At 57.9% G+C, this 22,805-nt stretch overlaps 1 protein-coding gene across 1 annotated transcript; it reads left to right on the forward strand.

The window, feature by feature from the left end:
• The first annotated feature begins 2,722 nt into the window (after positions 1–2,722).
• On the forward strand, positions 2,723–19,602 carry CCDC25 (coiled-coil domain containing 25). The gene is made up of 9 exons (XM_082277034.1): positions 2,723–2,877; positions 4,768–4,815; positions 5,644–5,683; positions 6,883–6,934; positions 8,737–8,812; positions 12,108–12,211; positions 15,803–16,005; positions 18,052–18,097; positions 19,365–19,602. Exons 1-9 carry the CDS (start codon positions 2,853–2,855, stop codon positions 19,392–19,394), a joined length of 624 nt encoding a protein of 207 aa, XP_082133160.1. The 5' UTR covers positions 2,723–2,852; the 3' UTR covers positions 19,395–19,602.
• Positions 19,603–22,805: the final 3,203 nt, after the last annotated feature.

Genomic DNA, 22,805 nt, shown 5'->3' on the forward strand with positions numbered 1-22,805 from the left:
GGCCGCCTCCCGCCTTCCCGCCGCGCGCCTTCGAACCGCCCGCGCTCCGCTCCCATTGGCTGAGCGCCGCGTCAATCAACGGGGCCTAGACAGCCATTGGTCGAGCGGCGCGCGGCGCCGCGTTGGACCCGCCCCTCCGCCTCTGCAGCCAATCAGAGAGCGCGGCTCCCAAGCGCGGGCGCGCGGTGAGACTACGACTCCCAGTGTGCTTTGCGAGAAAAGAGCGGGGGGTTTCCTCTCTTTTTTTGGCGCGGGGGATGATGGGAGTTGTAGTCCGAGCGCGGGGCGAGCCGGGCGCGGGAGATTGTGAGGGGGGGAAAGTGGGAGTTCAGGGGACGGGAGGGACTGGGAGGTTAACGAGGCGCTAATTAAGGATTGGGAGGTTAATTAGGGCATCAGGGAGCTGCCGTGGGCAGGGACTCTTTTCCATTATCCCAGGGTGCTCCAAGCCCTGGTGTCCAACCCGGCCTTGGGCACTTCCAGGGAGCAGCCAAGGAAAGGGAGAAAAAACGGGAAAAGGAAGAGAAAGGAAGAAAAGAAAAGTGGGAAAGGGACAAAAAGGGGGAGAGGGAAGGGAAAAGAGAAAGGGGAAGGTGTAGTGGTTTGGTCCAAAATACTCATTACTGTTTATCTGCTGTGAGATAAGAATTAGGAGAAATGCAAAGCAGGCACCAAACTTGAAAGAATATAAAGAAGTTTATTAACAACTCTAAAAGAGGGAAGAAAAAAAAATTATACCACCTTCAGAACTCTCCTCCTCCCCCCACCTTCCTCCCTTCTCCCACTGACAATGTGAAAAAACAACCCTTGAGATGTTCAGTCTGTTTACCACTGCCATAATAACCTTGTTCAGTCCATTTAGAAAGAGAAGTCTCTTCTTGCTCATGCTATGAAAACATTATCACAACGAGACAGCCGCCCACTTCCAAATATTGTTCAGTCCATTTAGGAAGAGGAGTCTCTCTGCCTGCGTGTGAGTCCCTTCCCCCGACTTGCAGCTTTTCCCGCAACTGCTTTCGAGGGTCCACTCTTGAAGGTTTTTGGGGTACAATTTTAAGGTTGAGCAGTTCAGAAACAAAAACAGAGGCCCTTCTCCTTCCCTGGGAGCAAAGGGTCTTCATCATCTTCATCGTTAGGACCATCTCTGGGAACATCTCTAGGAACTGAGGTTTCTCCTTTTCCATTTGGAGCAAAAGTCCTCATCTGGTCCATCTCTCCCTGTCCAAACTTCTCATGAAATTACAGCGGCGTCAGCATCTGCCTATCTCAGCGCAGGTGCTTTTGCTTACGAGTTGAACACTCCACCCCCCATATCTTCATGAAATTACAACAGGATACTCTGATATATCATAGCTTCACAACAGACTTTCAGCTTTAAGCATCTCCTCTCTCTCTTCCCTCAGGTTTTCAGCTCTTCACAGCACTAAAAGGGTTCATCTCACCTCGGCCTTGCAGCTTTGCAGCTGGAATGTTGAATTTTCCTTATCGCAGTGGAGAGGGGGGAGAGCCGAGCCGCTCAGGCTGCCCACGGCAAGGCAGTGGGGGGGGTTCCATGGCTGGAACAGGTCCATGGCTCCAGGATGGTCGTGGCCCGGCCCGGCCTGGCCCAAGCAGGGCCTGGCCAGGCCCGCTGGCCCCCACACGGGGCCTGCAGCCACCTGTGCCAGCGCCGGAAACGAGAGAGAGCTTGGAGGGGGAGTTTGCCTATTCTTAAATGTGGATCACAGAGGTGTTCACAACTTTAAGTGGCTTAGAGAATTGTCCATATTCAAACTGGCCGCTGATAGGTTCTATCAGTTCCCAGAGGAAACTGTAAGCACCCCTTAGCAAGGACATCCCTTCCAGGACTATGTTTGCTAACCTATGACAGGAGGGAAAAAGAAGGGGAAGGAAAGGGGAAAGAAGACGGGAAAGAAAGGGGAGAGCGGCGGCTCTTGTCTAATTGGCGCTAATTGGCGCTAATTGGCGCTAATGGGCGCTTCTCTGCCAAGCCGCGGTTGTTCAGCTCGGAGTGTTTGGAAAAGAAATCCCAACTCCCGGTTCCCCCCTTGGGAAAGGCGAGCAAAGCCCTGGGCGGAGGGAAGGAAAAGGTTGGGAAGTTTTGCGGTTCCCGACGCCTCCATTCCCTGAGGAATCCCCCGGAATCGGTGCCCAGGTGCTGCTTTTCCTGGAGTTTTGGGATAAAAAGAGGGAAAAGTGGGGAAGGGAAAGGGAGAAGGGGGAAAGAGAAAAGGAAATGAGAGGAGAGAAAGGGGAGGAAGGGGGGGGAAAGAGGAGAGAGGAATAAAGGGGAAAGGGGAGAAAGGGAAAGGGGAGAAGGAAACAGGGGAGGGAAAAGGGCGGGGGAAAGGGGGAGAGGGAAGGGAAAATGAAAGGGGAAAAGGGGAGGCAGTACAGGCAGAAGGGGAGGAGAAAAAAGGAAAGAAAAGGGGAAAAAAAGGAAAGGGAAAAACGGGAGACCTCGCCAGCGCACTGCGCATGCGCAGCTCCCTTTGCCGTGCGGTGTCATGGCCGCCCCGCGCATGCGCAGCTCATTTTGCCGTACGCTGTCATGGCCGCCTACACATACACAGTTCCATTTCCGTACGCCATCATGGCCGCCCTGCGCATGCGCAATTCCCTCCGCCCGCGGCCTCCGTGCAGTTCTGCGCATGCCCAGCTCCCCGCTCGGGCCGTGACGTCATGAGGCGCCTCCCTCCGCGCGTGCGCAGTGCCCGCTCCGGCCGGGCCTTCCCTGAGGAGGAGGCGGAGGAGCCCCGGGACGGGCCCGGAGCGGGATCGGGATCGGGATCGGGATTGGGATTGGGATTCCCGGGATCGGGATCGGGATCGCGCCGACCCCCAGCAGCACTATGGTGTTTTACTTCACCTCCAACGGTGAGGGCGGCGCGGGAACAGCGACGGGAGGAGTTTGTGGATGTGGGAATGGCTCCTGTGGGAAGGGACTTGGAATTCGGGCAGCTGCAGCCCGGGAGCGCTTCCCGGTGTCCGACCTTTGCCTGGACACTCCCGGGGATTCTCTGGGAATTCCAGCCCAGCCGGGAATTCCTTCCCAAGATCCCAGCCCGAGCTGCCCTTTCCCAGGGAAATCCCTCCATTCCCGCCTCTCCCAGCCTGCCATTGGATCCAGCCCCATCCCGACTCCTCTGCGGGAAGGAATTCCGGCCTCCAGGCCCTTCCCTGGCAATCTCGGCACTCCAGGAAGGCTCTCCCTTCCCTTTCCCATGCCCGACTTCCAGAAAAACCCCTGGCCATGGATTCGGAGCCTCCTGGATCCCAGAATCCCGGAATGCTTTGGCTGGGATCCACGCAGCTTCAATCCCATCCCATTCCCAGGCCGGCACCTCCCCCGATGATCCCAGGCTGCTCCAGCCTTTCCTTGGGCACTGCCAGGGATCCGGGCATTCCCTGGCAATTCCAGCCCAGCCGGGAATTCCTTCCCAAGATCCCACCCCGAGCTCCCCTTTCCCACTGGAGCCATTCCCTGTTTCCCATCCCTTTATCCCAAATCCCGGATTCCCTCCAGCCTCGGGAAGCGGCTCCGAGGGGAGAATTCCCGGGATAATTCCATCCCTGAGCTCCTGCAGGAAAGGCCCCTCCTTTTCCCGATCTTTGGGATTCCCAAAGCACTTCCAAGCCCCAAAATCCAGGATTTGCCCGGCTACAATCAGCAGGACAAGGAAATCTGGAGGTTCCCGAATTCCAGGGAATCCCCAAATCCACCCAAACCTCGATCCTGCTCCGATCCAGGGATCCCATCCCAGGCCAGCCCCGAATCCCTGGATTCAGGAGAGCCCTGGGATTCCCGGGAACGTCGGCCGGAGATGTCTCAGGAGGGATCGGGATGGAGGATTTTGGGATGCCGGGAATTGCGGTGGGATTTGGGATGGAGCGGGGAGAGGAGGAGCTGCACAGCAGGAGAGCGGTGGGATCCTGGGATCCTGGGATCCCGGAATTCCAGCCTGGATTGGGTGGGACGGGACCTTCAATCCCATCCCGACCCCACGGTGATCCCGGGATGCTCCAGCCTTTCCTTGGATCCGGGAATTCTCTGGGAATTCCAGCCCAGCCGGGAATCCCTTCCCAAATCCCATCCCGAGCTCCCCTTTCCCACTGGAATCCTTTCCCTGTTTCCCATCCCTTTATCCCAAATTCCCGCTCCCCCGGAGCCCCTCCAGCCTCGGGAAGCGGCTCCGAGGATTCCCTGGATCCTCTGGAATGTCCCGAATTCCCGGGATTTCCCCAGCGCTGGGGGAGCATTCCCAGTTTCCCACTGGGAACCTTTCCCAAGGAGCTTTTCCATAGGGGACGAGCTCAGGGATTTCCCGGCATTTCGGACGGGAATAACCGGGAGCAGAAAAACCCGGGAATGGCCCCCAAAAATCTGGGAATTCCCTCCTTTCCTTGCGTTTTCCAAGGGAATCCCGGGACGGGCGTTTCTCCCAGGTTTTCCCTCTAATCTGCAACGTTTGGAATTCCCGGTGGGAACACCCCAAGGAAAAGCCGGAGCGGGATTCGGGATCGGGATCCCCTTGGAGCGAATTCCAGGCTGCAATCGGAATCCCGGGAATTCCGGGGGGGGGGGTTTTCCATGGAAAAGCCGCTTCCCAAACTCCCGTGGGGGGGGAGGGGGGGGGAGGGAATTCCCGAATTCCCTGCGGGGGGGGAGGGGTTTTTTTCCATGGATTCCGCGCTGCCCTCGGGGCTCTGGGGGCTCTTCCCGGGTTTTGGGTTTTTTGGGATTCTGCTCATCCCGCTTTTCCGCAGCCGTTGCCGCCGTTTACACCATCTACATGGGCAAGGACAAGTACGAGAGTGAGTGCCGGGAATTCGGGAATTCCCGGGAATTCCCTGGGATTCCTTGGGATTCGGGGATCCCCCGGGGGTGGGATTGGGGTTGGCTCGGGGCCGGGAACCTTCCGGGGCTTTTCCATGGGGTTTTCCAGGGGGTTTTCCATGAATTTTCCATGAATTCTTCATGAATTTTCCATGGGGTCTTCCATGGATTTTCCATGGATGTTGCATGAGTTTTCCAGGAGGTTTCCGTGAATTTTCCATGGGGTTTTCCGTGGGTTCTCCATGGATTTTCCTGGAGTTTTCCAGGGGTTTTCCGTGGATTTTCCATCAGTTTTTCATGGGGTTTCCATGGATTTTCCATGGAGTTTTCCAGGGGGTTTTTCCATGAGTTTTTCATGGATTTTCCAGGGGTTTCCTGTGGGGTTTTCCGTTGGTTCTCCATGGATTTTCCATTGGTTTCCCAGGGGTTCTCCATGGATTTTCCATGAGTTTTCAATGAATTTTTCATGGGCTTTCCCATGAATTTTCCGCGGGGTTTTCCCTGGAGTTTTCCAGGGGGTTTTGTGGGTTTTCCATGGATTTCCCATGAGTTTTCCATGGACTTCCCATTGGGTTTTCTGTGGGGTTTTCCGTGGATTTTCCATGAATTTTCCATGGGGATTTTCCAGGGATTTTCTCCTCTCCATGCAGGAGTCGATTCCTGCTGGGAACAGGGCTGGGATTTCCGGGATTGCCTGGGGGGGGGTTCAGGAATTCCAGGATTCCCTGGGGGGCCTTGGGAATTCCGGGATTGCCTGGGGGGGTTTGGGAATTCCGGGATTCGCTGACTCCCGTTGCCGTTCCCAGACGAGGACCTGATCAAGTACGGCTGGCCCGAGGATGTCTGGTGGGTGCCGGGAATGCCGGGAATGCCGGGAATGATGGGATGGGAACCCCTCGGGATCGGGAACCCCTCGGGATCGGGATCCTGGCTCTTCCTGGGAATTCCTTGGAAGCTTTTCCTGATCCTGGCAGAGCGACAACCCCGGATCCCTTTCCCACATCCCTTTCCCAGATCCCTTTCCCACATCCCTTTCCCATTTCCCCCTTCCCTCTTCCTTCCCTTTTCCCTCTCTCCCACTTTTCCCCCCTTTTTTTTCCCATTCCTGTCCCTTTCCCCCCTTTTTCCCTCCCTTTTCCTCATTCTTTCCTTTTCCCTCCCTTTTCCCCATCCTTTGCTCCCTTTTCCCCACTTTCCCATCCCCATTTCCCCCATTCCCATCCCATTTTCCCCCTTTTTTCCCCATTCCCGTCCCTTTGCCATCCCCTTTTCCCTCCTTTCCTCCTCTTTTTCCCTCTTCCCTTTTCCCCCTTTCCTTTTCCCCCGTTCCCATCCCTTTCCTCCATTCTTTCCCTCCCTTTTCCCCATTCCCAGTCCCTTTCCCCCCCTTTTCCCAATCCCTTCTCCACTCTTTTCCCCCCCTTTTTTCCCCTTTTTCCCCCTTTTTCCCCCCCTTTTTCCCCCCTTTTTTCCCCCTTTTTCCCCCTTTTTCCCCCCTTTTTCCCCCCCTTTTCCCCCCCCTTTTCCCCCCCTTTTCCCCCCTTTTTCCCGCTTTTTCCCCCTTTTTTCCCCCTTTTTTCCCCCTTTTTTCCCCCTCTTTCCCCTCTTTCCCCTCTTTCCCCTCTTTCCCTCCTTTTCCTCTTTTCCCCCCTTTCCCCCCCTTTTTTCCCCTTTTCTCCCCCTTTTTTCCCCTTTTTTCCCCTTTTTTCCCCTTTTTTCCCCTTTTTTCCCCTTTTTTCCCCTTTTTTCCCCTTTTTTCCCCTTTTTCCCCTTTTTCCCCCTTTTTTCCCCTTTTCCCCCCCTTTTCCCCATTCCCATCCCATTTTCCCCTCCCATTCCCACCCCTTTCCTCCTTCCCTGCTTTTCCCAATCCCAATTCCAGCCCCTCCCTCGCCATTCCCGGGAATTCCCCTTCCCGGCCTCATTCCCAGCGGGATCCCTCGGGATCGGAGCCTCCGGACTCCCGGGGCAGGGGAAGGCTCGGGATGGGCTCCGGGGCCGGGATTGCCCGGAATTCCCGACGGAGCGCAGCCGGAATTCCGCAGGTTCCACGTGGATAAACTCTCGTCCGCCCACGTCTACCTGCGGCTGCACAAGGTGAGCCCGGGAAAAGCGGGAAAACAGCCGGGAAAACACCCGGGAAAAGCGGGAAAACAGCGGGAAAACACCCGGGAAACAGCGGGAAAACACCCGGGAAACAGCGGGAAAACACCCGGGAAACAGCGGGAAAACAGTGGGAAAACACCCGGGAAAAGCGGGAAAACAGCCAGGAAAAGCGGGAAAACAGCCAGGAAAAGTGGGAAAACACCCGGGAAAAGTGGGAAAACACCTGGGAAAAGTGGGAAAACACCCGGGAAAAGTGGGAAAACAGCCGGGAAACAGCGGGAAAACAGCCGGGAAACAGCGGGAAAACACCCGGGAAAAGTGGGAAAACACCCAGGAAAAGTGGGAAAACACCCGGGAAACAGTGGGAAAACAGCCGGGAAAAGTGGGAAAACACCCGGGAAAAGTGGGAAAACACCCAGGAAAAGCGGGAAAACAGCCGGGAAAAGTGGGAAAACAGCCGGGAAAAGCGGGAAAACACCCGGGAAAAGTGGGAAAACACCCGGGAAAAGTGGGAAAACAGCCGGGAAAAGTGGGAAAACACCCAGGAAAAGTGGGAAAACAGCCGGGAAAAGCGGGAAAACAGCCGGGAAAAGCGGGAAAACACCCGGGAAACAGCGGGAAAACACCCAGGAAAAGTGGGAAAACACCCGGGAAACAGTGGGAAAACAGCCGGGAAAAGTGGGAAAACACCCGGGAAAAGCGGGAAAACACCCAGGAAAAGTGGGAAAACAGCCGGGAAAAGTGGGAAAACACCCGGGAAAAGTGGGAAAACACCCGGGAAAAGCGGGAAAACACCCAGGAAAAGTGGGAAAACAGCCGGGAAAAGCGGGAAAACACCCGGGAAACAGTGGGAAAACAGCCGGGAAAAGTGGGAAAACACCCAGGAAAAGTGGGAAAACAGCCGGGAAAAGTGGGAAAACACCCGGGAAACAGTGGGAAAACAGCCGGGAAAAGTGGGAAAACACCCAGGAAAAGTGGGAAAACAGCCGGGAAAAGTGGGAAAACAGCGGGATGGGCCACAGGAAAAGTGGGAAAAGAGGGATAACCCCTGGGAAACAGTGGGATAACCCCTGGGAAATAGCAGGAAAACAGGGATGGGCCCCGGGAAAAGCGGGAAAAGACCTGGGAAACCACGGGAAAACAGTGGGATGGGCCACAGGAAAAGCAGGAAAACAGCGGGATAACCCCTGGGAAAAGAGGGATAACACCCAGGAAACAGTGGGAAAAGTGGGATTGGCTCCGGAAAAGAGCAGGAAATGAGGGATTGGTCCAAGGAAAAGAGGGATAGGCTCTGGAAAAAGTGGGAAAAGCTCTGGGAAACGGCGGGAAAAGTGGGATAACTCCTGGGAAAAGAGGGATAACCCCGGGGAAAAGGTCTGGGAAAAGTGGGAAAAATGGGATTGGCCCTGGAAAAGCCGGACAGCCCTTGGGAAGCAGTGGAGAAGAGGGATAACTCCAGGAGAAGTGGGAAAAGAGGGATAATTCCTGGGAAACAGCAGGAAAAGCGGGATAACTGCGGGGAAAAGTGGGAAACAGTGGGATAACCCCCAGGAAAAGTGGGAAAAGAGGGATTGGCCCCGGGAAAGAGCGGGAAAAGGGAGAGAAGCTCTGGGAAACAGCGGGAAAAGAGGGATAGGGCCCGAGAAAAGTGGGAAAAGCTGGGATTTCCCTCGGGAAAATTGGGGTAGTCCCTGGGAAAAGGCGGGAAATCCCGTGGGAAAGCTCGGGAAAAGGCGGGAAATCCGCTGGGAATTCCAGAGCGATGCCGGAGCCGCCGGGAATTCCGCCCGCAGGGCCAGACCATGGACGACATTCCCAAGGAAGTGCTGAGCGACTGCGCCCACCTGGTGAAGGCCAACAGCATCCAAGGTGCCGGGAACGGCGGGAAAAGGCGGGGAAAAACCGGGAAAAGGGCGGGAAAAGCCAGGAAAAGGGCGGGAAAAACCAGGAAAAGGGTGGGAAAAGGGTGGGAAAAGGGGCGGGAAAAGCCAGGGAAAAGGGCGGGAAAAGCCAGGAAAAGGGTGGGAAAAGGGTGGGAAAAGTCTGGGAAAAGCCCGGGAAAAGGGTGGGAAAAGTCTGGGAAAAGCCCGGGAAAAGGGTGGGAAAAGTCTGGGAAAAGGGTGGGAAAAGCCGGGAAAAGGGCGGGAAAAGCCCGGGAAAAGTCTGGGAAAAGGGTGGGAAAAGCCCGGGAAAAGGGTGGGAAAAGGGTGGGAAAAGGGCAGGAAAAGGGCGGGAAAAGGGTGGGAAAAGGGCGGGAAAAGGGCGGGAAAAGCCTGGGAAAAGGGCGGGAAAAGGGCGGGAAAAGCCTGGGAAAAGGGCGGGAAAAGGGTGGGAAAAGTCTGGGAAAAGGGTGGGAAAAGCCCGGGGAAAAGGGGCGGGAAAAGCCAGGAAAAGGGTGGGAAAAGTCTGGGAAAAGGGTGGGAAAAGCCTGAGAAAAGTCTGGGAAAAGGGCGGGAAAAGCCCGGGAAAAGGGCAGGAAAAGGGTGGGAAAAGGCCGGGAAAAGGGTGGGAAAAGCCCGGGAAAAGGGTGGGAAAAGGGCGGGAAAAGGGTGGGAAAAGGGCGGGAAAAGGGTGGGAAAAGGCCGGGAAAAGGGGCAGGAAAAGCCTGGGAAAAGTCTGGGAAAAGGGTGGGAAAAGCCTGGGAAAAGGGTGGGAAAAGGGCGGGAAAAGGGCGGGAAAAGCCTGGGAAAAGGGTGGGAAAAGCCAGGAAAAGTCTGGGAAAAGGGCGGGAAAAGCCTGGGAAAAGCCCGGGAAAAGGGTGGGAAAAGGGCGGGAAAAGCCTGGAAAAGGGTGGGAAAAGCCAGGAAAAGTCTGGGAAAAGGGCGGGAAAAGCCCGGGAAAAGGGTGGGAAAAGGGTGGGAAAAGGGTGGGAAAAGGGCAGGAAAAGCCCGGGAAAAGGGCGGGAAAAGTCTGGGAAAAGGGTGGGAAAAGCCTGGGAAAAGGGTGGGAAAAGGGCGGGAAAAGGGTGGGAAAAGCCCGGGAAAAGGGTGGGAAAAGTCTGGGAAAAGCCAGGAAAAGGGTGGGAAAAGTCTGGGAAAAGGGTGGGAAAAGGGTGGGAAAAGGGTGGGAAAAGCCGGGAAAAGGGGCAGGAAAAGCCTGGGAAAAAGTCTGGGAAAAGGGTGGGAAAAGCCTGGGAAAAGCCCGGGAAAAGGGCAGGAAAAGTCTGGGAAAAGGGCGGGAAAAGCCCGGGAAAAGGGTGGGAAAAGGGTGGGAAAAGGGCGGGAAAAGGGCGGGAAAAGCCTGGGAAAGGGCGGGAAAAGCCCGGGAAAAGGGTGGGAAAAGGGCGGGAAAAGCCTGGGAAAGGGCGGGAAAAGGGTGGGAAAAGGGCGGGAAAAGCCCGGGAAAAGGGCGGGAAAAGCCTGAGAAAAGGGGCAGGAAACGGGCGGGTTCTGGCCTGGAATCCTGGGAAATCCTGGGAAACCCCGGGCTGCACAGCGGGGTCAGGATTTGGGATCCGAGTTCCGAGAGGATTCCCAGGAAATGCCGGGGAAGCCCCGAATCCCGGGCGAGGAGCGGCCGCCGCTCCCGGCAGTCGCCTTTCCCTGGGATCGGAGCCGCCCCTCCCCCCCCGGAGCTTTTCCCTCGGGAATTCTGCTCCATCCCTGCCCTTCCGGAGCTGCTCCGGAGCAGGAGCCGTTCCTGCAGGGATTTGGCTCATTTCTCCCACTTTTCCCACTTTTTTTGCCCATTTCTCCCACTTTTCCCACTTTTTTTGCCCATTTCTTCCACTTTTCCCACTTTTTTTGCCCATTTCTCCCACTTTTCCCACTTTTTTTGCTCATTTCTCCCACTTTTCCCACTTTTTTTGCCCATTTCTCCCACTTTTCCCACTTTTTTTGCCCATTTCTCCCACTTTTCCCACTTTTTTTGCCCATTTCTCCCACTTTTTTTGCCCATTTCTCCCACTTTTCCCACTTTTTTTGCCCATTTCTCCCACTTTTTTGCCCATTTCTCCCACTTTTCCCACTTTTTTTGCCCATTTCTCCCACTTTTCCCACTTTTTTTTGCCCATTTTCCCCGCATTTTGCCCCATTTTTTCCTGCTTTTCCCACTTTTTTCCCGCTTTCCTGACTTTCCTCGCCATTTCCCGCTTTTCCCTGTTCTCCCTCTTTCCCTCCTTTCCCCCTTTTCCTTTTTCCCTTCTTTTCCCATCTTTTCCTGGCCCTTTTTCCACCCTTTCCCACTTTTTTCCTGCCATTTTCTCCCATCTTTTCCTGCTGTTTTCCCACTCTTTTTCCCACCCTTTCTCCCCCCTTTTCCCACCCTTTTCCCATCTTTTCCCTCCTCTTTCCCCACCTTTTTTCCCATTTCTTTTCCCACTCTTTTTCCCATTGTTTTCCCCTTTTTCCCACCCTTCCCTCCTCTCTTTCCCACCCTTTTCCCACCATTTCCTGGCCCTTTTTTCCCCTTTTTCCCCCCTTTTTTCCCCTTTTTTCCCTTTTTTTCCCCTTTTTTCCCTTTTTTTCCCCTTTTTTCCCCTTTTTTCCCCTTTTTCCCCTTTTTCCCTTTTTTTTCCCCTTTTTTCCCCTTTTTTCCCCTTTTTTCCCCTTTTTTCCCCTTTTTTCCCCTTTTTCCCCCTTTTTTCCCCTTTCCCCACCCTTTCCCAATTTTTTCCCGCCCTTTCCTGGCCCTTTTCCCACCCTTTTCCCGCTTTTCCCCCCTCTTTCCCCCCCCTTTTTCCCCCCTTTTTTCTCCCTTTTTCTGGCCCTTTTTCCCCCTTTTCCCCCTTTTTCCCCTTTTTTCCCCTTTTTTCCTTTTTTCCCCCCTTTTTCCCCCCTTTTTTCCCGCCTTTTCCCCCCCTTCCCCCCCTTTTTCCCCCGTTTTTCCCTCCTTTTTCCCTCTTTTCCCCCTTTTTTCCCCCCTTTTCCCTTCCCTTTTCCCCCTTTTTTCCCCCTTTTTCCCCCTTCCCCCTTTTTCCCCCTTTTTCCCCCTTTTTCCCCCCTTTTTTCCCTTTTTCCCCTTTTTTCCCTTTTTTCCCTTTTTTTCCCTTTTTCCCCCTTCCCCCTTTTTCCCCCTTCTTCCTCCTTTTTCCCCCCTTTTTCCCCCCTTTTTCCCCCCTTTTTTCCTCTTTTTTCCCCTTTTTCCCCTTTTTCCCCTTTTTCCCCTTTTTCCCCCTTTTTCCCCTTTTTCCCCCTTTTTTCCCCCTTTTTTCCCCCATTCCCAGGCTGCAAGCTGAGCTCCGTCACCGTGGTTTACACCCCCTGGAGCAACCTGCGGAAAACGCCGGACATGGACGTGGGGCAGATCGGATTCCACCGGCAGAAGGACGTGAGAGCCCCAGGAATGTGGGAATTGGGAATCTGGGAATGGCCCCGGGATCCTGGGAATTGCATCCCTTGGGATGCCGGGAATTGGGGCCCTGAAAACTGGGAATGGGCGCTGGGAATGGGGGAATGGGAACTGGGAACGCCCAAAGCCTGGGAATTGCATCCATTGGGATCCTGGGAATGGCCACTGGGGATCCGGGAATGGCCACTGGGATCCGGGAATGGCCACTGGGATCCTGGAATGGCCACTGGGATCTGGGAATGGCCACTGGGATCCGGGAATGGCCACTGGGATCCTGGAATGGCCACTGGGATCCGGGAATGGCCCTGGGGATCCTGGGAATGGCCACTGGAATCTTGGGAATGGCCACTGGGGATCCTGGGAATGGCCACTGGGATCTGGGAATGGTCCCTGGGATCCTGGGAATGGCCACTGGGATCCTGGAATGGCCACTGGGATCTGGGAATGGCCACTGGGGATCCTGGAATGGCCACTGGGATCCGGGAATGGCCACTGGGATCTGGGAATGGCCACTGGGATCTGGGAATTGCATCCATTGGGATCCTGGGAATGGCCACTGGGGATCTGGGAATGGCCACTGGGATCTGGGAATGGCCCCTGGAGATCCTGGGAATGGCCACTGGGATCCTGGAATGGCCCCTGGGATCTGGGAATGGCCACTGGGATCTTGGGAATGGCCACTGGGATCTGGGAATGGCCCTGGGATCTTGGGAATGGCCACTGGGATCCTGGAATGGCCACTGGGGATCCGGGAATGGCCACTGGGATCCTGGAATGGCCACTGGGATCCGGGAATGGCCCTGGGGATCCTGGGAATGGCCACTGGAATCTTGGGAATGGCCACTGGGGATCCTGGGAATGGCCACTGGGATCTGGGAATGGTCCCTGGGATCCTGGGAATGGCCACTGGGATCCTGGAATGGCCACTGGGATCTGGGAATGGCCACTGGGGATCCTGGAATGGCCACTGGGATCCGGGAATGGCCACTGGGATCTGGGAATGGCCACTGGGATCTGGGAATTGCATCCATTGGGATCCTGGGAATGGCCACTGGGGATCTGGGAATGGCCACTGGGATCTGGGAATGGCCCCTGGAGATCCTGGGAATGGCCACTGGGATCCTGGAATGGCCCCTGGGATCTGGGAATGGCCACTGGGATCTTGGGAATGGCCACTGGGATCTGGGAATGGCCCTGGGATCTTGGGAATGGCCACTGGGATCCTGGAATGGCCACTGGGGATCCGGGAATGGCCACTGGGATCTGGGAATGGCCCCTGGGATCTGGGAATGGTCCCTGGGATCCTGGGAATGGCCACTGGGATCTGGGAATGGCCCCTGGGATCTGGGAATGGCCACTGGGATCCTGGGAATGGCCACTGGGATCTTGGGAATGGCCCCTGGGATCCTGGGAATGGCCACTGGGATCTGGGAATGGTCCCTGGGATCCTGGGAATGGCCACTGGGATCCTGGAATGGCCACTGGGGATCCGGGAATGGCCCTGGGGATCCTGGGAATGGCCACTGGGATCTGGGAATGGCCACTGGGGATCCGGGAATGGCCACTGGGATCCGGGAATGGCCCTGGGGATCCTGGGAATGGCCCTGGGGATCCTGGGAATGGCCACTGGGATCTGGGAATGGCCCTGGGATCCTGGGAATGGCCCTGGGGATCCTGGGAATGGCCACTGGGATCCGGGAATGGCCACTGGGGATCCTGGGAATGGCCCCTGGGATCCTGGGAATGGGCCTGGGGATCCTGGAATGGCCACTGGGATCTGGGAATGGCCCCTGGGATCTTGGGAATGGCCCTGGGGATCCTGGGAATGGCCACTGGGATCCTGGGAATGGGGGCCCCGAGAGCAGGGAACGTCCGATGGGATGCAGGGAATGGTGTCCCTTGGGATCAGGGAATTGTCCCCCCAGAACCAGGGAATGTCCGATGGGATGCAGGGAATTCCCCCTGGGATCCCGGGAATGCCGGCCCCAAATTCTGGCCCATTCCCGGGGATTCCCGGCTGGGTTGGGAATTCCCCGGATTTGGGGCCTCCGGGCTCTGCGGGGCCCGAAGGAAGCTCCGGAGCCGGGAATGGTGGGAAGGGATCCGATCCCATTCCGGGGGCACGGACACATCCCGGGATCCCAGAGCCGCCCCCATTCCTGGTTTTTTCCCTGCAATTCCCGACTTTCCCGGCACAAACCAGGACGGGGCGGTTTTTCCCTTGGGGAACCCCATTCCCATTCCCATTCCCGTTCCCCATTCCCAGTTTCCAGTTCCCATCCCCATCCCTGTTCCCATTCCCAGTCCCGGTTCCTATTCCCGTTCCCATCCCAGTCCCCATTCCCAATCCTAATTCCCAGTTCCCATTCCCAGTTCCTGTTCCCATTCCTAATCCCCATTCCCAGCTGCCATGCCCATCCCTGTTCCCGTTCCCCATTCCACATCCCAGTTCCCATTCCCAATCCCCATTCCTACATTCCTACATTCCCCATTCTCCCATTCCCATTCCCCAGGTGCACTCACTGACGGCGGTGTCCCTGTTCCCACATTCCCAAATTCCCATTCCCAAATTCCCATTCCCAAATTCCCATTCCCCCATTCCCCAGGTGCACTCGCTGACGGTGGTGTCCCCATTCCCCCATTCCCAAATCCCCATTCCCACATTCCCATTCCCATTCTCCCATTCCCATTCCCATTCCCAAATTCCCGTTGCCCAGGTGCACTCGCTGACGGTGCTGTCCCCATTCCCACATTCCCATTCCCAAATTCCCATTCCCATTCCCCAGGTGTGCTCACTGACGGTGGTGTCCCCATTCCCCCATTCCCAAATCCCCATTCCCACATTCCCAAATTCCCATTCCCAAATTCCCATTCCCAAATTCCCATTCCCCCATTCCCCAGGTGCACTCGCTGACGGTGCTGTCCCCATTCCCCCATTCCCATTCCCCCATTCCCATTCCCATTCCCCCATTCCCATTCCCCCATTCCCATTCCCCCATTCCCATTCCCATTCCCCCATTCCCATTCCCCCATTCCCACCCCAGGTGCACTCGCTGACGGCGGTGTCCCCATTCCCACATTCCCAAATCCCCATTCCCACATTCCCATTCCCATTCCCACATTCCCATTCCCACATTCCCATTTCCACATTCCCATTCCCATTCCCATTCCCAAATTCCTGTTGCCCAGATGCGCTCGCTGACGGTGCTGTCCCCATTCCCACATTCCCATTCCCCCATTCCCACATTCCCATTCCCAAATTCCCATTCCCACCCCAGGTGCGCTCGCTGACGGCGGTGTCCCCATCCCCATTCCCCCATCCCCATTCCCCCATTCCCAAATTCCCATTCCCAAATTCCCGTTGCCCAGGTGCGCTCGCTGACGGTGCTGTCCCCATTCCCCCATTCCCAAATTCCCATTCCCAAATTCCCGTTGCCCAGGTGCGCTCGCTGACGGTGCTGTCCCCATTCCCCCATTCCCAAATTCCCATTCCCCCATTCCCCAGGTGCACTCGCTGACGGTGCTGTCCCCATTCCCCCATTCCCACATTCCCATTCCCAAATTCCCCAGGTGCGCTCGCTGACGGTGGAGCGGAAGGCGTCGGAGCAGCTGCGGCGCCTGGAGCGGACGCGCGTGGAGCGCTTCCCGGACCTGGCGGCCGAGCGGGAATGCCGGGATCGGGAGGAGCGGGGCCGGCGCCGGGCGCAGCTGCAGGAGCTGCGCAGGGCCGAGAGGGACGAGCTCCGCAGGAAGAAGGAGCTGGAGGAGCTCCGGTGGGAACGGCCGGAATGGCGCAGGGAGCCTGGGAGGGAGCCTGGGATCCATGGATGGATGGAACCACGGATGGATGGAGGGAGGGATGGGATGGATCCATGGATATGGAGGGATGGAGGGAGGGATGGATGGGATGGATGGATGGATGGATCCGTGGATATGGAGGGATGGATGGATGGATGGGATGGATGGATGGATGGATGGAACCACGGATGGATGGATGGATGGAGGGATGGATGGAGGGATGGATGGATGGATGGATGGAATGAATCCATGGATATGGATGGATGGATGGATGGATGGATGGATGGATGGATGGATGGAGGGAATGAATCCATGGATATGGATGGATGGATGGGATGGATGGATGGATGGATGGGATGGATGGATGGAGGGATGGATGGATCCATGGATGGATGGATGGATCCATGGATGGATGGATGGATGGATGGAGGGATGGAGGGATGGAGGGATGGATGGAGGGATGGAGGGATGGATGGATGGATGGATGGAGGGAATGAATCCATGGATATGGATGGATGGATGGGATGGATGGATGGATGGAGGGAATGAATCCATGGATATGGATGGATGGATGGATGGATGGATGGATGGATGGATGGATGGATGGAGGGAGGGATGGAGGGATGGATGGATGGATGGAGGGATGGATGGATGGATGGATGGATGGATGGATGGATGGATGGATGGATGGATGGATGGATGGATGGATGGATGGATGGAGGGAGGGATGGAGGGATGGATGGATGGATGGAGGGATGGATGGATGGATGGATGGATGGATGGATGGATGGATGGATGGATGGATGGAGGGAGGGATGGAGGGATGGATGGATGGATGGAGGGATGGATGGATGGATGGATGGATGGATGGATGGATGGATGGATGGAAGGATGGATGGATGGATGGATGGATGGATGGATGGATGGATGGAGGGATGGATGGATGGATGGAGGGATGGATGGATGGATGGATGGATGGATGGATGGATGGAAGGATGGAGGGATGGAGCAATGGATCCATGGATGGAGCGGGGGAGGGATCCATGGAGGGAGGGATGGATCTGTGGAGGGATGGAGGGAATGAATCCATGGATCCATGGATGGAGGAATGGATGGAGGGGGGGATCCATGGGTGGATGGATGCAGGGATAGAGAGATGGAGGGATCCATGGATGGATGGATGGATGGGTGGATCCATGGATGGAGAGAGGGATCCATGGATGGATGGAGGGAATGAATCCGTGGATGGATGGATGGAGGGAGGGAGGGATGGATCCATGGATGGATGGATGAATCCATGGATGGAGGAATGGATTCATGGATCCATGGAGGGATGGATGGATGGATCCGTGGATGCACGGTGGCTCCAGGGTTTCTCCGGCTCCAGGGTTTTTCCTGGGATGATCCCGGCGGCTCCTCCTGGGCATCAGGCAGGGACAGGGGATTGGGAATGCTGGGGGGGAGGGGAGGCTGGAATTGCCTCTGGAATTCCCCGGAATTTCCCCAGTCCCCTCTGGAATTCCTCCTGGAATTGTCCCTGGAATTGCCCCAATTCCCTCTGGAATTGCCCCTGGATTTACCGTTGGAATTGCCTCTGGAATTGCCTCTGGAATTGCTTCCAGAGCTGCCCCTGGAATTGCTCCAGTTCCCTCTGGAATGTGCCCCTGGAATTCATCCCGAGGGATTCGCGCTTCCCGGGATTCCCTCGGGAGCTCCCCGAGCTCCGCCTCTCCCTACGCGCCCCAAAAACCGGGATTTGAAGGAAAGCCGGGATTTGCCCCGGGATCCAGGCTCGGAAAACAGGGATTGGGGCGGCCGGGCTCCCAAATCCGGGATTCGGGATTTTCCAGCTGCGGGATCCCGGGAGGAACCCTCGGGAAAAGCCAACTCCGGCTCCGTGAGCGAGGGAGCGGCGGCCGAATTCCAGAGGGGAAAATCCCTTCGGATTTCTGGGATTCGAGCCCCGGCTTTCAGTGGGGATTCCGTGGGAAACGCGGGATAACCGGGAATTCTCCCCGCAGGAGCTACTCGTCGCTGATGAAGGCGGAGAACATGTCCTCCAACCAGGTGAGCAATCCCGGAATTCCGGGAAAAGGGACGGAATCGGCGCCTGCCCAGGGCCCTTCCCAAGGGGGGATCCCGGGAGGAGCCGGGGATGGGAATGGGAATGGGAACGGGATGGGGAATGGGAACGGGATGGGGAATGGGAATGGGAATGGGAACGGGATTGGGAACGGGATGGGGAATGGGAACAGGATTGGGAATGGGAATGGGGATGGGAACGGGAATGGGAATGGGAATGGAACGGGATTGGGATTGGGAATGGAACGGGATTGGGAATGGGAATGGGATGGGGAATGGGAATGGGATGGGGAATGGGAACGGGATTGGGAATGGGAACGGGATGGGGAATGGGAATGGGAATGGGAACAGGATTGGGATTGGGAATGGGAACAGGATTGGGAATGGGAATGGGGATGGGAAATGGGATGGGGAATGGGATGGGGAACAGGAATGGGATTGGGATTGGGAATGGGATTGGGATTGGGAATGGGAATTCCCAGTGCTCCCATCCCAAGGGAGGAGCTGCTGGAGCTGGGAATGGGAACTGGGAATGGGAACAGGGAATTCAAACTGGGAATGGGATTGGGATGGGTATTTCCGGGTCTTCCATCCCGAGGGAGGAGCTGCCAGAGCTGGGAATGGGAACGGGATTGGGAATGGGAATTCCCGGTGCTCCCATCCTGAGGGAGGATCTGGGGCTGGGAATAGGATTGGGATTGGGAATTCCTGGAGCTCCCATCCCGAGGAAGGAGCCGCTGGGGCTGGGAATGGGGATGGGATTGGGGTTGGGAATGGGAATTCCCGGTGCTCCCATCCCAAGGGAGGAGCCGGAGCTGGGAATGGGAACTGGAACGGGATTGGGATTGGAAATGGGATTGGAATGGAAACGGGGAATTCAAACTGGGAATGGGATTGGGATCAGGATTGGGATCGGGAATTCCCGGTGCTCCCATCCCAAGGGAACAGCGGCCGGAGCTGGGAATGGGAACTGGGAATGGGATTGGGATCGGGAATGGGAATTCCCGGAGCTCCCATCCCGAGGGGGGAGGAGCCGCCGGGGGCCGGGAAGTGTCCAAGGAACACTTGGAGCCCCCCGGGATCCCGGGAAGTGCCGGGATGGGATCGGGATCATCCCGGGGCTCCCTCCCCCCGCGCTGGGCTCCGATTTCCCGGGAATCGCCGCAATTCCCGGGACTCGCCCGGAGCCGCGGGAATTCCCGGCCATCCCCGTTCCCGCATTCCCGTTTTTTTTCCCGTTTTTTTCCCGCAGGACGGGAACGACTCCGACGATTTCATGTGAAGCTCCCGGCCCGGGAACGCTCCCGGCGCTGCCGCGGCCGAAAGAATTCCCGGGAAAACGAACTCCGCCTCTGGAAAACGTCGGGAATGCGCGGCCGGATCCGGCCCCGGGGGCGCTCCCGGCCCCGCTTTCCCAAGGACGATGCGAGGGATTTCCCGGGAATGGGGGAGCTGGAAAAGCGGAGCGAACAAAGCCTGGGCTCCGGGAACCCTCTGGAATTCTTCCCGCCGGGAATTGTCGGGAAAGCTCCGCCCTGGGGATGGGATTCTTCGGGAAAAGCTCCGGCTCGGGATGGGGGGTTGGGATTCCCTTTGGAATTGCGCTGAATTCCCACCGTTCCCTGGGAAACGGGGCGGGAGAATCCCGGGAATTCCTCGGGATGGTCCCTGCAGCTTTTCCGGGATCCCGGCAGGAAAAACCGCGGGAGGGGTTTGGGGGAAAAGCGGGAAAGGGGAAGAGCTCCCTCGGGAGCCGGAAATGCGGGAATATCCCAGGGATCGCAGCTCGGAATTCCCTGGGCTCTGCATCCCGGGAGGAGCGGGAATGGGAGCCGGGAATGGGAGCCGGGAATGGGAGCCGGGAGCGCTCCTGGATCTGTGGGAAAAGGAGGCGGCTCTGGAATGTGGGAAAGGGGGAATTTGGGAATGTGGGAAAGGGGGAATTTGGGAGAGCTGAGGCCGTTCCCGCCTGCTCCCGGTGGGAATGTGGGAATGGGGGAAGGAGCCGCTCCCGCCCCAGGAGCGTTCCCGGAGCCTTTTCCTGGAATCCCGAGGCTCCGGATGCGGCCGCGGGATGGGATTGCTGACATTCCCGGGATTGCTGACATTCCCGGGATTGTCCCGTGCGATGGGGATCCCAAACACCCTCTGGATCCGCGTCCGTAGGGATGGGAGTCCTCGGGATCCCCCTGGATCCTTTTTCCATGGGAATGGGGATCCCAGACCCCCCCCGGCTCCTTTCCCAGGGCTGGGATTCCCGGGATCCTTTCCCAGGGCTGGGATTCCCTGGATCCTTTCCCAGGGCTGGGATTCCCGGGATCCTTTCCCAGGGCTGGGATTCCCGGGATCCTTTCCCAGGGCTGGGATTCCTGGGATCCTTTCCCAGGGCTGGGATTCCCGGGATCCTTTCCCCCGGATCCTTTCCCAGGGCTGGGATTCCCTGGATCCTTTCCCAGGGCTGGGATTCCCCGGATCCTTTCCCAGGGCTGGGATTCCCCGGCTCCTTTCCCGGGGCTGGGATTCCCGGGATCCTTTCCCAGGGCTGGGATTCCCGGGATCCTTTCCCAGGGCTGGGATTCCTGGGATCCTTTCCCCCGGATCCTTTCCCAGGGCTGGGATTCCCGGGATCCTTTCCCAGGGCTGGGATTCCCGGGATCCTTTCCGCTGGATCCTTTCCCGGCGCTGGGATTCCCCGGATCCTTTCCCCGGGCTGGGATTCCCCGGATCCTTTCCCAGGGCTGGGATTCCCGGGATCCTTTCCCCCGGATCCTTTCCCAGGGCTGGGATTCCCTGGATCCTTTCCCAGGGCTGGGATTCCCCGGATCCTTTCCCAGGGCTGGGATTCCCGGGATCCTTTCCCAGGTCCCCGTTTTCCTTCCAGGACGATCCGCAGGGACGTTCCCCCGTCAGCATTCCCGGCCCGTCCCATTCCCGCTTTCCCGAGGGATCCCGGTCGGTGCTCCCGGTGTTCCCGTGGAATTCCCGCCCTGGCACCGGGGCTGGGCCCATTCCCGAGGTTTTCCTGGGGCTTTGGGAACGCTCGGGATGAGGGATCCGGGGATCCGCAGGGGCCGCAGCGGCGCCTTTGGAGGGTCCTGGGCTCCACCCCGAAAGCCGGGAAGAGTTTGGGGTCCCCCACCCCAAAAACCGGGAATGGTTGGGGTGTCCGTGTCCCCCATTCCCAAAATCGGGAGGGTTTAGGGTGCCCCACCCGGGCCCGGGGGGGATTTTCAGTCTCGGATCCCCCCAAATCCCAGCGGGATGATCCCAAACATTCCCGAGGCTCAGCTCCTCCCAAATTCCCCCCAAATCCCATCGGGATGATCCCGAACCTTCCCGGGGTGATCCCAGCCCGGCCCCATCCCTGCAATGAGTTCCCGGTCTCAGATCCCCCCAAAATCGCCCCCCAAATTCCCCAAATCCTCCCCAGATCCCATCGGGGTGATCCCAAATCCCACCGGGATGATCCCGAACCTTCCCGAGGCTCAGCCCCCTCCCAAATCCTCCCCCAAATCCCATCGGGATGATCCCAAACCTTCCCGGGATGATCCCAGCCCGGCCCCATCCCTGCAATGAATTCCCGGGACTCGGCCCCCCCCCGCCCCCAAAATCCTCCCCAAAATTCCCGGAAATCCCCCCAAAATTCCCGAAAATCCCCCCCTTTCCCTGCCCCCGCCCCCGCGCTGCTTTTCCAGCTGCTTTTCCAGGGCCGGGGCCGATTTTTGGGATCAAAACAGGAAACGGAGCTGCCAACACCAACACAGGGCGCGGGCACGGAATTCCCGGGATGAGGCTCCGCGGGCCGGGAAAGGGGCACGGGACCCCCCCAAATCCGGGGTTTGGGATCCCAACTCGGCTCCTTCCCGTCAGAATTCCCAGATTTTGGAAGCTGAGGCTTGGGATGGGGAAAGGGGCGGGATGGGATCCCCCCCAAATCCGGGATTTGGGGTCGGAGTTCGGTTCCTTCCCGTCAGAATTCCCGGATCTGGGAATCAGCGGCGCGGAGCATTCCCGAGTCCGCACTGCCCTGGCCTTTCCCAGTACTCCCAGTACTCCCAGTATTCCCGGAATTCCCAGTCCGGGAGGCGCCAGGGACCTTTATTGAGGTACCGAGGGGGGGGGGAACACAAAGGCCCGGCCCAGCTGAGCCCGGCCCAGCTGAGCCCAGCCCGGACCCCCCGACCCGCGGGGACCCCCCCCCCCCGGTTCCCAATTCCCAAATGGATTCCCAGCGGATTCCCGGGAGCGGGGACCAGCCCCGCGCCCCGAACTGGGAGGGACTGGGAGAGACTGGGAGAGACTGGGAGCCCTCGGTCCCCTCCCCCGCGCTCGGGGACGCTCTGGGGACAGCGGGGCCCGGTCCTGTCCCCGCCCGGGGGTGGCACTGGGGGGATCCCAGTTCCTGTCCCAGTTCCTGTCCCTGTCCCGGGGGTGGCACTGGGGGGATCCCAGTTCCTGTCCCAGTTCCTGTCCCTGTCCCTGTCCCGGGGGTGGCACTGGGGGGATCCCAGTTCCTGTCCCAGTTCCTGTCCCTGTCCCGGGGGTGGCACTGGGGGGATCCCAGTTCCTGTCCCAGTTCCTGTCCCTGTCCCGGGGGTGGCACTGGGGGGATCCCAGTTCCTGTCCCAGTTCCTGTCCCTGTCCCGGGGGTGGCACTGGGACCCCCCTGTCCCCGTCCTGGGGGTGGCACCGG

The sequence above is a fragment of the Coloeus monedula genome, assembly GCF_965178545.1.
Source record: "Coloeus monedula genome assembly, chromosome: 2".
NCBI classification, from domain to species: domain Eukaryota; kingdom Metazoa; phylum Chordata; class Aves; order Passeriformes; family Corvidae; genus Coloeus; species Coloeus monedula.